The sequence below is a fragment of the Nothoprocta perdicaria genome, unplaced genomic scaffold (genome assembly GCF_003342845.1).
Source record: "Nothoprocta perdicaria isolate Ctin4 unplaced genomic scaffold, notPer1 scaffold_33, whole genome shotgun sequence".
Lineage (NCBI taxonomy): Eukaryota > Metazoa > Chordata > Aves > Tinamiformes > Tinamidae > Nothoprocta > Nothoprocta perdicaria.
In genome coordinates this window covers 1049716-1066323 of record NW_020455566.1, presented here as the reverse complement: position 1 = coordinate 1066323, position 16608 = coordinate 1049716, and the positions used below count along the sequence as shown (strand labels likewise).

General features: G+C 42.2%; 1 protein-coding gene and 2 non-coding genes across 6 annotated transcripts in view; all 3 read right to left on the bottom strand.

Moving 5' to 3' along the window:
- PUM1 (pumilio RNA binding family member 1) overlaps positions 1–16608 on the bottom strand; it is a 48016-nt gene that overhangs the window by 16653 nt on the left and 14755 nt on the right. The window contains exons 3-9 of one of the 4 annotated variants that reach the window (XM_026043587.1): positions 14330–14438; positions 12209–12387; positions 11829–11995; positions 10660–10930; positions 5515–5608; positions 4045–4161; positions 362–513 (exon numbers count right to left, since the gene is read on the bottom strand). In XM_026043587.1, the coding sequence (XP_025899372.1) occupies positions 362–513; positions 4045–4161; positions 5515–5608; positions 10660–10930; positions 11829–11995; positions 12209–12387; positions 14330–14438 (1089 nt within the window). The remainder of the gene's footprint in view (positions 1–361; positions 514–4044; positions 4162–5514; positions 5609–10659; positions 10931–11828; positions 11996–12208; positions 12388–14329; positions 14439–16608) is intronic. The other 3 variants (XM_026043585.1, XM_026043586.1, XM_026043584.1) reach the window with 3 other exon arrangements.
- On the bottom strand, positions 2247–2332 carry LOC112950962. Its single transcript, XR_003250109.1, has one exon. It is a non-coding gene; the product is annotated as a small nucleolar RNA SNORD103/SNORD85 (small nucleolar RNA).
- On the bottom strand, positions 5220–5305 carry LOC112950963. The gene has a single exon (XR_003250110.1). It is a non-coding gene; the product is annotated as a small nucleolar RNA SNORD103/SNORD85 (small nucleolar RNA).

The following is a 16608-nucleotide window of genomic DNA, read 5'->3' as shown; positions in this document are numbered from 1 at the left end:
AAAAAGATCTTCCTCTTCCAACTGTCCTGGTAGGAGCTTCCAAAATAGGTTATACCCAGTCAGGAGCAGTAGCAACATGGCATGAGCTTCCTTCTATCCACTGCATCCTTGTCGCCAAATTCAGACCAAGACTGTACCAAAGAGCCCACAGCCACATGAATACCACTTACCACACAACAATTCCAATTACAATTCCAACTAAGATAAATTGCATAGAAAATGGATCTTCTCTTTTGTCTGTAAGAGGCCAGCGGGTCTTTTTGTTGCTTGCAACTGAGCATAAGTGTGTGCTTGAAACTGTGAGTCTTCCAAACTGTTTGCTCTGAAAATGATTTCACCTGCACTGATTTTGGCCACTTACCTGCTGCTGTCCTTGCTGGGTTTGCTGCGTGGTCTGCTGATTCGCCGAGTTGGTGGCGGCGGCAGCGGCCGCTGCTTGCTGCTGGAAAAGACTCGCCGGATAAACTCCCCAGGGAGTAACTCCATAGTACTGGTGAGGGACAACTGCCGGGCCTGAAACACCAAAGGGGATTTGAGGAACTCCTGTAGCGACGAGCACTGAATGAACTGCAAACGGGCCCCCCAAAACACTCAAATGTCATACTGAATGAATCCTGTGTTAAGGCAATCTGCTCTGAATTCTTTGCAAGCTGCAGGAGCTTGTGCCTTTTGGGTTTCTCACTTGAAAACAGCTTGCAAGCCAGACCTCAAGTTTCACCTTTTCCCTGTTATTACCTTAGCGGATGAGGTCAAATCCTGCTGTTGCTGATCCTGCTGAAACCTCTTGTTTCTATTGCTGAGCCCTGCTTTTTAGAATGAATAAATCTCAACAAAAAGTTTGGAGAAAGGAGCTCATTTAAGTACAGCAGAGAGATACACATCCTTCCAAATTAAATTAGAAGGAAACTCCTCCTAAATGGCCAGTCTCAGTTCTCGAATGTGTAAAATGTCATAGAATCACAGAACGGTTAAGGTAGGAAGGGACCTTTAAAGATCATCTAGTCCATCTCATGGGCCTTCCTCCCTCAAACTACTGGTTATGTTTGAAAGGAAATAAAAAAACACGGAGAGTAAAAGCAGTATAATTTTTGCAGATTTGTTCTGTGTTATTATCAAGTCTCAGGACACTATATCCTTAATTATTTTCGTCAGGGAGGACTGGCATAAATAGAACAAATGAGCACTGTGCACTGAACGGTGCAGTACTTCCCAACAAGCAACACATTAAAACCATTACTGGGTTTGCATTTATGTCTGTTCTGTATCTTACTTTCCCCCCAGTCCCAGGGGTTGCACTGCTTGTATTTGAGACCACAGAACAAACAAGTATTTAGACCACACATTCTTTTTACAGAGTAAAAATTAGCTTCTATTTGTAGAGAAACTGCATTTGAGCTCTAACCAAATCATCAAGTATTTCTATGAATTCTGTTCTTTTATTCGGCAAGACACTGAGAGGAGAACTTAAATGCTCATATTCCTCACGTGTCTGAGGCAGACACTTAAATTATTCCAAGAAAAATGAAGGATGATGGTAAAAAGGAAGACAAAAAAAAAGATACTGCTGACTGTAACTTGGGTACAACAGAGGGAGGAACAAAATCCTTGCACCAAGTGAAACTGCCACCTAATGCAAAAGCAAAGCGTTGCCCAACAGCCTGGATTTCTCCTGTATGAACTACTGCTCCTACCATCCACACCACAGGCTGCAGCAATTTAGCAACAGCTGGAAATTCTTTCATTTCAAATCTTATAGTCATATTTGACATTAAACATGACAGCTCTGAATTCCGAAGTTTTCAGCAGGGAATGAAGGCACTCGTCTACTTGGGACTAGGGAGGAGTTTAGTTTGTCCTGCTATTCTTGGTCTGCGAGGTCTTTTGTAATCATTGCAATCCCCAGCAACTGGGGATTTTATGAACGGGCATATTTGCATCTCACACTGAAGCCTGTCTAAAGAAACTCACCGCAACCCTATTTCCCATGGACGGTCTACCAGAAAAACTACCTTGTCTTTGTTACAGTGTCCTGTGTCCGGGCAACACTGGCCTATCTCTCCCAGTTGGTTTTAATCATGGTTCCAATTATCATGTGAGTGTATCTATATGGCTTTTTCTTGGCTAGAGATGGTTCATCAGATGTGCAAAAGCGTTAAGTGCTTTAAAAATATAAAACAAAGAGGAGACGCAAATCTATGAATTTTGCAGCAGGGTTTAGACGAGCAGCTCATCCCTCGTCCTGTGAGCCTGGCTCAGCTCACCTGAGCACATGGTGATGCTCTCATTAGCGAACAGTGTTCTCAGTGAGGGCAAGTTGGTCGTCATCGCCAGGTCTGCACTGATAGGTCAGATCAGAGTTTTATGCACAGCTCGAAACAGTGAAACAGTCCTGCACCCCTTCAGCATGTCTCTCAGTTTTACTACCTAGAAAAAGGCTTTTCAAATTGTTTGAATCCAGACAGAATAGATTCCTTTGCTAATACAAACACTAGAAGGGAAGGTTGTTACACGGCTGTTTTTAGCTTTTACAGTTCAAAACCTCGTGGGACTGATGAAGCAGCTCACGGTGCTGAGAACTGTAACACTTACTACACTGCAGTGCATTACACATCACTTTTTTTTTTTGATTTTAAGAGTTTTAAGGATTAAAAACTATTCAAGTATGGATTTTGATGCATGGTTTTGAGATGCTTTAGCTATTCCACGCTGTGTATTACCCAGTGGAAATTTATGATTTCAACTCATATCACAGATTCATGTAATCACAACTTCATCACAGCTAAGAAAAAAGGAAAAGGAAAAAGTGCTCCAGAAGAGGTTTATGACTTCCCAGAAATCTGGCAGCAGTTACATGTGATCCCTCTATGAAACCAAGGCATTGACTTCCTGCTCCACTAAACTTCAGCCAAATACTTGCAGAACGAGCACTCACTTCAGGAGCACTGAAATGATCATTCACCAGCACGGGAGCATTTATTGACTCACAGACTGCTGGAAACATCCTCGCAGTCAAGCTCTTGGCCCTCTTCCACTTAACCACTGCCTCATTTGTTTGGCAACAACACGCTGTTACCTATGCTTACCTTTCATTTTTATTAGGCAATCAGCATACAAATTTCTGACAGCCAACAAATTCCACAGCCCACGTGTTAAAATCGCCCCGATTCTTAACGTACTTTTATATGAGCCATTAGAAATACACCATGCAGCCTGGTTAAGAGTTGCAATCCCGTTTCAGAGCTTGACCTTAGACCGTCCCTGAGGCTTAAAAGCTAAGCAGTTGTTACATAACAGTCGTTAAACATGACAAAAAGTCATGTACCAACCCCGCGACACAGGCTGTGCTGAACAGGGTGCTCTGCCTAAGTTCTGTGGGTTATATCTGATACCAGATATGAGGTATGTACGTACGGGCTGTGCCAAAACTGAAAAGCTTTGCATTAGCTGTGCAAACTGCATATACAGATGCAATGTGGCAGCAGAGCAGAGTATCCACTGAAACCCACTCTGAACCAAAGGGATGGCAGTACATTTCTCGAAGTACAAGTTTTTCTTTTGTTTTCCCCACTTGGGCCAGAACTTTGTGACATATGCAGCAAAAGTTCAGCAAGTAACGTGTTCTTCCCGCCGTTGGATAAGCTGTTTTCCCAAGCTCTCATTTGGGGATGCAGCAATTGTGGCTATGACAGTTGGAAAGGATCTAGAAACCGATACCAGCACGCTTGGGAGAAGGATCTTGCACGAAGACAAGAGCCACCATCTTGGCTCTGCCACCTGGAAAACTGCATATTTATCACCTAAACTTCACTGCAGATATTGGATGTTTTTACCTACAAAGCATAAATTCTTGAGATGCGTAGTGAAGGAGAGGGGTATCATTTACAGGGTAACTTTGCAGTATACCAAGCTAAACAGCAACAAGACATAACTATTCTGGCAGGAAACACATCCTACACCGTTCTAACACGTGAACCACAATGAACGCAGACTTAAGAAGAGTTTAGGTACAGAAATGGCACCAAATGACAACTGGAAGTGTCTCACCTAAGGTTGCGGCTGCTGCAAGTCCGGCTGCATACGGATCCGTTCCCGGTGGAGCGGCACTGATGATGTAGGGGTTGGGTACAAAGGCAGCAGGAGCTAAACCTGCTGAAAACATACCTGTCAGTAAAAACAAACTTGACTCGAACTGCAGCCCTAAACAGCTGCAACAACCTGGCTGGCAAACCTAAACAGACAAAAAGACAGCAGCTCCTGCTGTTTTAGTGTTTTCACATATGTGTTTTCACATTTTAGGGTTTTCTTCTATAGATAGCCAGCAGTTATGTTTCACAGTCTTGTTACAAAAAAACTACAGAGGATATGACTTAAAGTAAATCCCATTGCAAAGATGCACTGCCCCATTGGAAGGCTCTACCCACTACCCATACCTGTTAAGGTACCTGTGCAGCACAGATACAACTTTAGAATTATAGAATCATTACAGCTGGAAAAGACCTTCAGGATCAGATCTTACTATTTAGGTAGCTGTTAATGCCAGCTAGGTGTTAATCTTAGCTGACTGCCCATTATCCTTCTGTATTTTTTTCCTATAGCAAGTTAATCATGAACTAATTTACCCCGGTACACTCTGAATTCCCTTACTCCAATTAATTAGTTGGAAAGCAGCTCAGGTTTGTCAGGATAACACTGCACTGGAGTCACTTAGAGTGACTCCAAGCACTGCTGCACAGGCTTTATCTTCCTCTGCAAAGAAGTATTTTAATTAGAGAAATTACTGGGGCCAAGGGGGAGAGAGAAGGGCAGGAGAAAAGAGGTGAGAAACGGTAAGAAAGTTGAAAAGCTTCCAATAATTTTATATTGGATTTCTATTCAGGAAGAACTATCGTTTAACTTGCTGATTTTTCTAAAGACTTTTAACCCTGATGTGTTAATAATATTTTGACTCTCATCATCTATGAGGACTCTTTCTACACTAAACTGCCACTCAGTTCTCCTGCTTTTCTGTGCAGGACGTTAAGGCCATTCTTCCCAGTTACGCCATACCATTTTAATATTATGAACCCTGCGTTAGCATAAATCCTAACTTGAAGTCAAGGTCAGACTCTAGGAAGCTTAAAATTCTATAAATTTTAAAGCCGAACCGCAGGGAATACTTTAGTGTACACCAAAGTGGGCATTCTTCCCCTGCCTACATGTGCTACTTACCCTAATTCAGGTCTGACTCAGAGCAAGCAAGGGCTTCAAAATGTTCCCAGGACTGAACAGCATTCTCAGTCAGGGCAGGAGAGTCATTCCTGCCAGACACGAATGCTGCACAGCTTTTTAACATCTCCGTTTCTTTTTCCCCAAGAAAATCTTGAAACAGCATGCTTCCCCTTGTGTGTCAACTCTCACCAGTTGCAAAAACACAGGCAGGATTCTTGAAAGCCTGGAAATCCTTTCATGGCCTGTCATTTCCCCAAGACTAAAGAGAAATCTAACGAAATGCAACTCATCAACTACAGGACTTACCTATGTGAGGCTGATGGGCAGCTGCCAACGCATACTGCTGCTGCTGGGCTGCTGTTAGCTGCTGAACAGCAAGTGCGTTCGGTCTTTGGAACAACTACAGGGACAGAAAAACAAATATGGTTCTTTACTTGTGCACTAGAAAAGCCTTCTCCTTCTTCCTTTCAAAGCCATTTCTTTAAACTAGATGTATTTTTGCAGCTACAGACACTTTCCACTTTAAACAGAAATCAAATCTCAAAGGGGCATTTAAAAAAACCTTTCAAATCAAGTGCTTACGTTAATCCGTCTGAAAAATTATCTTTAATGTACAGCTAATCACAGCCTGGGGGTTCCTTCCAAACCCCAAAGAGCACTTCTGCTGATAGGCAATGCCCAGAAACCCTTTTCTCCTCCAGCTCCTCCTCAGCTGCAGCCTGTGGAGCCCTTGCAGCTCTTGCATTTGCTTCCAGGCCTTGACCAACCCTAGGTACATTGCAATGCAGTCGGATCCCCAGGTAACCCGAGCTATTTTCATGGATGCTCAGGTACTGCAGGCAGACTGTAAAACCAGGGATAGCAGAGATGAAGGGGAGAGAAAGTGGAAATTTTCCTTGGATCTAAACTCAGCACCAGTTAAGCCAATTTTAAAAATACATGTTGAGCAGCTACTTCAAAAATCTCCCCCACTAAAACCCAGGTACTTTTAAAGGAATTGTTTTCAAAGTGTGAACCATTGCATGAACTGCCGTGATAAATGTTTTCTTTCTTTATTCACTTGAAATTACGGGCTTGAATGCTCTATAATTCCTACCTCTATTAGTGCTGCCCTCACTCAAGTCTCAGACAAGACGACCGGGCAACAAACTTAATTCTGCCCAAATTTTAATGCAGAAACTTACTGCCATCAATAAGAAGCACAGAACCATTCTGGATACATCTTTTATTACAGGTCAAAATTGGAGCTGGTACCCTTCAAACCAGGAGAAGCATCTGTGCTGTTTCGATAGCAGACTTGAGAAAAGACAACAGAGAGCCTACATCATCTGCTTGCTTCTTTTATGGGTTGGAGAGAGGAATGACATGTAGGAGCTCAGCATCAGATTTGAGATCCAGAAACTCAATAGCTAGGGGACAGACCGCTGATCTTGCAAGTGCTAAAATTACAGTTGCAATTGCATTTTCTCCAAAGACACTTAACCCCTTAAGTACACCCAAGAAGTACAAGGGACAGTGCCTAAACAAGTCCCTGCTCCATTACTGCGTGGAGATACGGCAGAAGAATCATTCCTGCTGCCTACTTGTGTACTGAATTCAACAATAAAGGATTTCACCTTTTATTGGAAGGGAAGAGATTAAAAGGATGCTCCTTTCTTTAAATTACACCTTGTGTATCAAGGTGAGACACAACTGGCTCAAAGTGACCTGTCTAGCTTGTCAACAAGCTTGGAAATGCAGTTCCAGAAAATATGAAGTGGCAGAGAGTGCAGCTAGCGGTGGGATCAGCATGTAAAAACAGCCAAAATCTTATGGACAACATTTTGGTGACTGCTTTTCCAAAGAGACTTCCCAAAGATTCTCTAAATCTGCTTCAGCTTGGACAGTTTCAGTAGGAAAAAAAGGCATCTTCATCATCTTGAAACTCAATGTCATCTGTGTCACAGAGTCTAATGTCTCTTAGTTTGATGTTAGAGACATTTACCAAGGTCTACAACCAAGGATCCAGAGTAAATTTATCCAGGAGATATTCAGGGTGAACAGTTAAAACTTGTTGCAACCTTGGATTTTTTGGAGCATACAAAAGGAGATGGGGCCAATAAAGCCGCGAGCAGCATTTCAGGCTTCACTTAGCCAGCTAAGCTCACACACCAGGCAGACTCTGGGAAACATCGACCCTACATATTTAAGCAGCATTATTACGGCCTAAATGCGCCATCTCCATCTGCTGACAGCAGCGACCCATATTCCAAGAAATACAGAGGAGCAAAAGGCAAGGGCTCCATTAAAAGCTTGTTGTCAACTTATCCGGAAGCCTATTGTGCATTAAATAAAGGTTAAACTTCCTATCAAGGTGAAGCAGTGCTCTCTTGCAAGTGGAAAAATGAAAAGAAATCCCTTTGGAAGCAGCATTAATGGGAATTGGCAAAGCGAGGCTGAAGTTAAACCACCTTTATACAGGATCACATCCATTAATGGTCAAAAAAACATATAAGTGGGTGACACAGACAAAGAGAAATTCAGCAGTACTATTCTGCACTTCAAAAACGAGGGGCTTTTTTGCTTCCTCTTGTGCACATATGTATAAAGTATCATTTACTATCTAAGTATCATTTACAACCTATAGCAGAGCCCTAGATGGATCTCCTAGAAAGCAGGATATCTGTTTTGCAGTTAGGGAAACTCTCTAAGATTAGATTGCTGTAATCCAGTTTCTTCTGCAATATAAACATCTGACTTCTCTAATCAGATTACAGCTGCCTACGACCTCCCCCTTCTTAATATTGCTTTGAGCTGTACTTGCCTTTAATCCATTCAGAGTACAAGACACTTTCTGGCACTCTGTGATAGACATTCTTACATAAAAACACAAAGAAAAAAAAATACCTTTGTTTTGTTCAAGTTATAGTTCCTTCTCAAAGTAATATGAGTAATAGTTCCTTCTCAAAGTAATATCCTTCTCCGCACCTGGAGTACTGTGTTCAGTTCTGGGCACCCCAGTATAGGAAGGACGTGGAGCTTCTGGAGAGGGTCCAGAGAAGGGCAACCGGGATGATTAAGGGAATGGAACATCTCTTGTATGAAGAGAGGCTGAGTGAGCTGGGCCTGTTTTCTCTGGAGAAGAGACGGCTCAGAGGGGATMTGATTAATATGTATAARTTCAGGAAGGGAGAATGCAGGGAGGAAGGGGACARGCTGTTYTCACTGGTGGCCAGCGAYAGGACGAGGGGTAATGGCCACAAGCTGAAGCATAAGAAGTTCCGTCTCCAGGTGAGGAGCAACTTCTTTACTGTTAGGGTAACAGGCAGTGGAACAGGCTGCCCAGGGAGGTTGTGGAGTCTCCTACTCTGGAGGTCTTCAAAACCCGCCTGGATGCCACCCTGTGCCACATGCTCTAGGTGTGCCTGCTTGAGCAGGAAGGTTGGACTAGATGATCTGTAGAGGTGCCTTCCAACCTTAAATATTCTGTAAATATTCTGTGAATCTGTAATATATTGGGAAAACTAGACTTTCAGAAGTCTGATTGCTTTCATACAAGCTCTAACTGGTAGGCAAGCGGATACCAAGAAACCCTGCCTGATGGATATAACGTATTAAAGAAACGGGCTCTACTTGTGGGGCCAAGATATGCTGCATTTAGACAAACACACTCTGCGAAATTACACTTGGCAGCAGAGCGAGTGAATCCCTCATCCTGAACACAGTCTTTATATTTATAAAACGCTGTCAGTCAGGTTAGCTGTCAGATTTAAGCAGCCATTGCAACAAAGGTGAACATTTTAAATAACTGAAATGCAGTATGTAAAATAAATCCCTAAAGATTCAACAGATTCTGTTCTGCTTATTCTCGGCTTTTTCACAGTCACATTCAGGGGATGCAGAAGCTGCATGAACCGTGTCAGGGCCTCTGCTCTCCCACTGCAATTCTGTTTAAAGAAAAATAGAGAATTGCCACTTTCCAGATAACCCGGAAGAAAGTTGGAATCATCATTATATTCACGTTGCATCAGCTCAACAGGACTACTATCTTCCACTTTCTATAAAGAAAAGTTGAGCGTGAGCCACAGAATAGAAAGTCCTACTGCAATGCACCTCTGGAACTGAACTTTCCAGGTGGGCTTTGCTTCCAGAGATGTAATTGCCACAGGTTACATACAAGAGGTGCCCAATTTAGAAGTTATATATCTTCCTATTTTGTTCTACTAATTGGCAGAAATTGTGAGTAAGCCTTAATAGAAAACACAGACAAAATGCAAGTTAAATTGCTTAAAAAGCAATTAATTTTGACAGCCTTAACATGATGTTTTTAAGACATACACACTGATCCTGTTGTTTAGAAGAGCTCAAGTAATTCTTGTGCTCATGATTCCACACCACAGAATAAGGCAAAGACCTGAAAAATCACTCATTTTTTTCCTTTCCAAACGATGCAGCAGCGATTTAGACTAATCACTGAAATAATTTTTCATCACTAGCCTCCCAAACACCCTACCTAATAAAACAACCAAGTTATAACAGAGATTACATTGCTTTTCAGCAATACATTGCTTTTAAGATCCTGATAACTGTCCAAAATAAGGCTTTGGGTACAAACTTGGCAACAGTCTTTCCCAAACAGGCTGTTTTGCTAAAAAAAGATCAGACACTTTGGGAAAGCCAAGAATAATCGTGTACTCCTCCAATCAGCTAAAACAAAAGGTTTTCTTCTTCTCTGACTGACAGAGCAGTAACAAACGGAAAGCAATCCAAGTTTATGATCGTCACCCAAACTAGCAGGAACCGCAGTAGATTAAGAGTCGATCCTTGGATCGCGGCCCAGCAGTCGAGGGAGGCCAAAGAATAAAGCAAAGTCTTGTTTGACTCGTCCAGGATGAGGAGTCTGGGCTGCTCATGAGGGAGAAAAGGTCATACGAGCCTGCTGGGCTGAGATCAAGTTTCAGAGTGCTGGACTCTGCCCTCAATAGGTTTTAAACGACGCAAGTAAGAGCAAGTCAATTGAAACTCATTTTTGTTCCTATTCCATTAGTGTAGTTTGACTTAGCATTGCAAAGACCCCAAACCAGGACTGCAACACCTACAACGCGCAGTACCCCAACCTTTAAGTCACTTCTAGGGCTTAAGGGTTTTTGGCTTAATTGTTTTTTACTAATTATTTTTTTTATCCAAACTTATTTGAAAGCTAACCATTATTAATCAACAGCACAACTTATGTCATTATAGATCCTCAAGATGAGCCTTCAGATTGCCTTGTTAAGCAGACCACCCACATCAAGCTCACTAGTATGTTACCTGCAGCACTCTATAGAGCCATATGGCACATAGATCACGGAGCAGCTCCAAGCCTGGCCCAATCTGCCCACTGGGAGCCCGAAGTCCCGTCGACCCTATGGCCAATTTGGTAGAGGAACCACAGCAAGGTGGGCAGGAGGGAGCGCAAGCACCAAACACTACCTGCTGTTGGGAATTGTAGTCGAAGAGCCCCACGGTGGCTGCAGCCGAGTCCACAGGGACTTGAGTGCCAGAATAGTCAAACTGAAGCGGCTCCATGCCCACATGCTCCATGGGATCCAGCGGGACGCTCTGGGACTCCATGTTGGAGAAATCCTCCACTGGCTTCGCACTGTTGGTACTTGCCAGCTGGGCTAAGCCCTCTGATCCATTCTGGTTTGGACCCAGAAGATCCACTTCGCTAGCAGAATTCTGGCAATTGCCAGGCGTACGGCTGCATAGAAAGAAGAGGCACCCATCAGTAAGGACATTTATTTAATGCAATGTCAGACACCACCAATTAACAGTAATGGGTACCTACACTGGCCACAGTTTCTTGTGGAAGCCATTATACAGAAAAAAATACCCAATTTCCTTAATGAATTCTTCAAAACTAGACGTAGCTGTTGGGAATAATAATTTTCAAGTACCTAAAACTAACTCAAATACATACAAAAATGCAATTTCTCTTTTCTCAAGTGAAGAAAGAGTTAGTTGTGACAAGGCAGGACTTCAAAACAGCCCAAGTTATTTTGCATAAACCTACACAGTAATGATTAACAATTTAGTCCTCTGACACCACATCCCACTTGAAACTTTGCTAAAGTAGTTGTCACGGCTTCCTAATTACCTAACAAGAGCACTGAAGAGAGGAAAGGTTCACCTCAATTTGAGGGCCATCACTATGTGTCCTGCAACACATTTGTTTTGCTTTTATAGTTTTCCTACTGTAACACAAAAAGGCGGCAATGAGTGGGCAGGCTAGCAAAAGTTTCAGAAGGCTATTATTTTTGGGACCTACATGGACAGAAAGATGTCCAAAAACCCAACTGTAATTGAGATGGATCACCGTCTTCAGTAGGTATTTTCAGAGGAATCCCGCACAAGATAATTAAAAAGACATGTAAATAAAACAAGAATGCCTTATATCAAACAAGGTCTGTGCAGACGTATAGAGGTATCAGTTCTCCTCTGTATCCCTGCAGTGTTTTCCTGGGTACAACGCAGTGTCCTTAGTTCCTAGGTACAATATAGTTTCAACAAGCCAAGAAAGGCCCTTTCCCTACTGTGTATCACAGCCTGGAAGATCTTCAGTGTGACACTCATTAATTAACACCTAACAAGGCACGTACCTGAAATCTTTGACATCTGCATCAATACCGTTCTGCACAGGCAAACCATTTGTTTTATCCATCACATCCCCCTCTTCCTTCAGATCGCCCAATTTATCGCCATCAAATGTGCCCTTATTCTTCTTATCTCCTTTGTCATTCTCGTCATTCTCTGCATCCCTCGGCCCCTAGGCAAAAAAAAAAAAAAAAACCAAAAAACACAGAGAATTAAGCCCAGAGAACTCAACAAAGAGCAAATAAAATGAACAGAAATTATCTGTCTCTAGGAAATGGACAAAAACTCAACAGCAGCAAGAACAAAATACAAACAAACAAACAAAAAAAAAAACAGTAAATGGAGAAAACAACATAATTCAAACTTCCTAATCAGGCACACTTACAAATCCTCCTTTCCTTAGGCAGGAATCTCCAGGAGATGAACTCAACACATACTCCACCATGCTAACTCCAAGCCCTCCGCTCTCTGACCGAGGCGAAAGCACCGAGTTGACTTCGCTATTCACATGAAAGCCCTGACCAGGTCTTCTCTGAACCATAATAGGCTGGGAAACGGAGTGATCTGGAAGAAAAACATATTTAATTTGTATAAGCAGATCCAACTCTTAAAAGGAGGAAAGTTATTAAAGGTATACTCTCTATTGTCTTAATTGTACTAATGGGTGCCAGCTTTGACTAATGTCCATTAGAAGGCTGACTTTCTTGTGAAATATGAGAACCTGTAAAGCTGGACATAGCATTGAAAAATATAAAAATAAAATTTCAACAATTTAAGTCTCTATATAAATGCTGCAATTAATAGAAGAGCTTTATTAAAAGGGAAAAATGGAACTTTGCTTTTAGGACAGTGTAAAATGGGCAGTCTCAAATTCAGCTGCAATTGTCACTTAAAACATCACGATAAGGTTGCACCACCCTACTCTCATGTTCTTGGGTCACATGAATTAACACTTTCTTATATCACGAGATCCAGTTTCTCTTTCCTGCTGTTTCCTTAAGAAAAAAAAAGTTTGAGAACTTCATTCTGTCTCTCTCACCCTTTGCATCAGTTCTATCCCTTTATCCTCTCTTAAGCAAGAATTTGCTTGCAAGTTCAACCCAAACTGACCAAAGATGGGTCCTTTTCAGTCCTCAAACTCTGGAAAAACTGATGGCCAGGTATGAGAAGGTGCCCTTGCGTATGCACTTAGGAAATGCAAGGAGCACTTGGTCTCCACCCATTCAAGCTAGCTATAGTCATCATGTCAAAAATAATAGGCATAAGATGGGTATTTGGCAGGGGATGGGGGGAAGGGACAGGGAATGACACTGATGGGGGGGGAAGGGGGCTTGTTTTTAAGCCAAATCAATTCTGCAATAGGCTTCATCATACTGCTTCGTAACTACTTGTACCATGAGCTGAGGAAGAAGTGAGTGGTTTGCATGAGACAGCACTGCTGCTTCTTTTAACACCAGGCTTAGATATTTACACGTTTCAAGCTACAACGCTGAAGCAACAAGCTCTGTGGGAAGACTTCAGTGAGCAGGGACAAGGGAGAAATTTGAGAGAGTAAAAGCTATCTTATAGAAAAAACAAGTTTCGTCCATTCTGCTGTTCATGGAACAAAACAGTCTGCTGGACAAGGACATCCATACATTGCATCTCCTTCCTCCAAGCTCCTCTTCTCTGTGGAAGTGACTTTGAAGTGCTCAGACCATGACTGGTCTCTTTCTTTTGGATGAGCCAAAGGGAAACTATGACTTCCCTGAGTCACAGGCAGCAGTGGAGGGCACAGCTCGGGAATACGGGCCGCAAGGTGCACTGAATTAACCAAAAACAAACAAGGAAGAGATGAGACCGAGGGCTTTGACTCATGGAGATCTGTGATGAGCCAGCGTAGGAGGCTGCCTCCTCCAGACGTCCACCCTGCTTGTCTAGGGGATGTAACTAGCCTGACAAGGGAGGCAGCCAAAGGAAAATGTCTCATCCAATACTGCTGCTCAAAGGCTGGCACAGCCCTTTAATCCACCCTCAACTGCAGATGATATTAGTGCTGTTGTGGTTGAGGACTGGATGCTCATGCTGCTACGGAGATCCACTGTGGATCAGCAAACAAAGACAGCCTAAGGCAAGTCCGCTAAATATCCCCAAGATTTCGGTCTTCAGAGATCACAAATTATAGCCAAGATTTTGCTAATCATATACGCAGCAGCTACATCCCATTTTCCAAGAAAAACCAACCATTTTGAAATTTTAAAAACTTTGGGTTTAAAAATGCTGTTTTTTTTAAAATCTAAGATTTTTAAGCAGCTAAACATAGGCGTATGATAAGTTTGCAGAAAAACTTTTCATAATTATGAGTATCTTAACACTCTGACAGAGGAAAATGGCCTTTTAAAGTCTTCTCTTGTGTAAAACAGATGGGTTTCAAATCTTCATACAAATTGGTCAGCGTTTCTAAGTAGATGAGTTGCATGTTCCCATATTCAATCCCACCCCAAATTAACGATAACAATTGAGCTACCTGATGTTCCCCACGCACTGTCTCTCCACTGATCTCCCAGGAATATTCCTTTTGGTCCATCTTTGCTGGAATCATCAGATTCCCAAAACTTTTTACCTGGCAACAGCTGCTGCAATTAAAACAAGAACACACACACAAAAAAGACAGAAACATGATTAAAAAAAAGGTATAAAATGCAAACACAAATCATAAGCATCTCCCTTCTGTATGTAAAGCGACCGTTAAACTGATACATGCTTTTAATCAAAATATTTATATACTCTTCAGATGACAGCAACTGACTGCAATCTCAGTAATGCTGTTTTAACAGTCTGCAACACTTTTTTAACAGGCACAAGCAAGCACACACGGACACCCCACGCTCACCAGCTTCTAACCACGAGAGTTGTTGCAAGAACAGCATTTGGGAGAAGGTCTGGACAAAACATATGTTGGAAGATCCTCATGAACCCCCCAGCGATTCCGACAGGAATTCTTGCACGTGGGTCCTGCAGCTCCTGTCCTGGCAGGGCCAGGTGACCCTGAGAGGTGCCAAGAGCTTCTACCTGGCACTTATTTCATGAGTGCTGAGAGCGCTCGATGCTTGGAAGGTTGTTTCTACACACTAAGAACAAGAGCAAGCAGTTCTGGGCCACAGCACCTGCCGTGCAGGCGACACTCCTCTGAGGAGAAGGTCATTAGGGAGGAGACCAAAAGCCATCCTCGACTTGAATGAATCCCAAGGAGATGGTGCCAAAGTTCAGAAGAGGGCAAAAAGAACATTTTGAGGCATATTTTGAAAATACTGGAGGAACAGATGTTGCGTGGCATCTCTACGTACAATAAGGGCAGTTCTAAGCCTCATTCAAGCGCCTTCTATGTGAAAGATGCGATCTTCAAACTAAATCCTCAGGCTCAATGAGAGGCAGTGTACTTCAGACCGGGAACAACAGGGCACTCATAGTGGGTAGCAAAAGAAATGAACTTTGATGAATTAATTTGGAATAAAACTAAAAGAGGTGGAAGGTTAACAAGTACTCACGTAAGTCTACAGGAAATTACAACAGCACAAGACTCATCAGATCAATCAGTGTTTCCTATAGGCTACAGTAATTGGTAAGCATATAACCCGTTAGCAAGTCTGCACGTCTGCAGAGCAATCCAAGGTTCACAGGTTTGGATAACCAGGGAAAGCAAATTACAAAGACAACAGATATGTAAATTAAAGCAATACCAATTTTACCCAATGCATAAAAAGCAAAATTGCTTGTAAACTGCAGAAAATGCTGCAGAGGGCAATGACATTCACTTATTGAACTAAGAATCAGACAGCGATGCTATTGGCCTATCTTTCAAGATCAGTTTTGCTTTTTGCAGTCCAATGAGCTGAGAATAAGATCAGGGGGATATGGGATAGGAACCAACTGACCCCAAATTTTAGCTGCAGTTCAACAGTTTCATACTTAAGTGTTTGCAAGGATGCAATCTGTTATGCAGCCACATGGCCAAAATAAAAGACGGTCTTGCAGGAGGCAGTGTTTAATTATATTTCACACTTAGTCAAGAAATGGCATATAATAAAAAGTAAAAGGAAACCTGCCTCTGCACAGCAGAGAAAAGAAGTGGGTGGCAGCCCAAGGACTGTCTGGCAAGTGCAGTCAAAGCAATATTCACTCGCAGCATCTTTAATGCAACCCTTAAAATCCGGACCAAGCACAACTAAAGTCTCAACAGAGATTTTTTCTAAGCAAATCCATTGCAAATAACTATATCCAGTCTTAATACTTTAAAATATCTGGCTTCTTGGATGATATATAGATTTTTTCCCCCCTACTTTTCTATGTTTTAATATTTTCAACAGATTTCCAATCCAGTAGCTCCAGCAGAACTTTGCTTTCTTAGGATGGCTACAGTTTACCAATTCTTGGCTTTCTTTAGAAAGAGCAACCTCAAGCACTCAGTATTAAACATCTTGTACTAAGTTACAAAGATGCCTCCAAAATAAAGATTTTTTTTCCCCCGGTAAGGGTTGGCATTGCAATGGAGGGGAAGGGGGGATAGCAAAAAATGGAAACAAAACAAAAAACCCACCCACACACTTATTTTGAGTGAAAAATCACATTGCAAATCAACTCTTTGGGTTGGAAAATAAAGAAAATGCAGGAGGTTCCAAAAGATGTTTATTTGTTCTGTGTCTTTATTAAGAATTGACTCTACCTAGTATGAAAACAACCCCTCTAAGAGGACTTAACAGAGTTAGGCCAATATTCCATTTAGCAAGGTGGGAGTGTGTGGGCAAG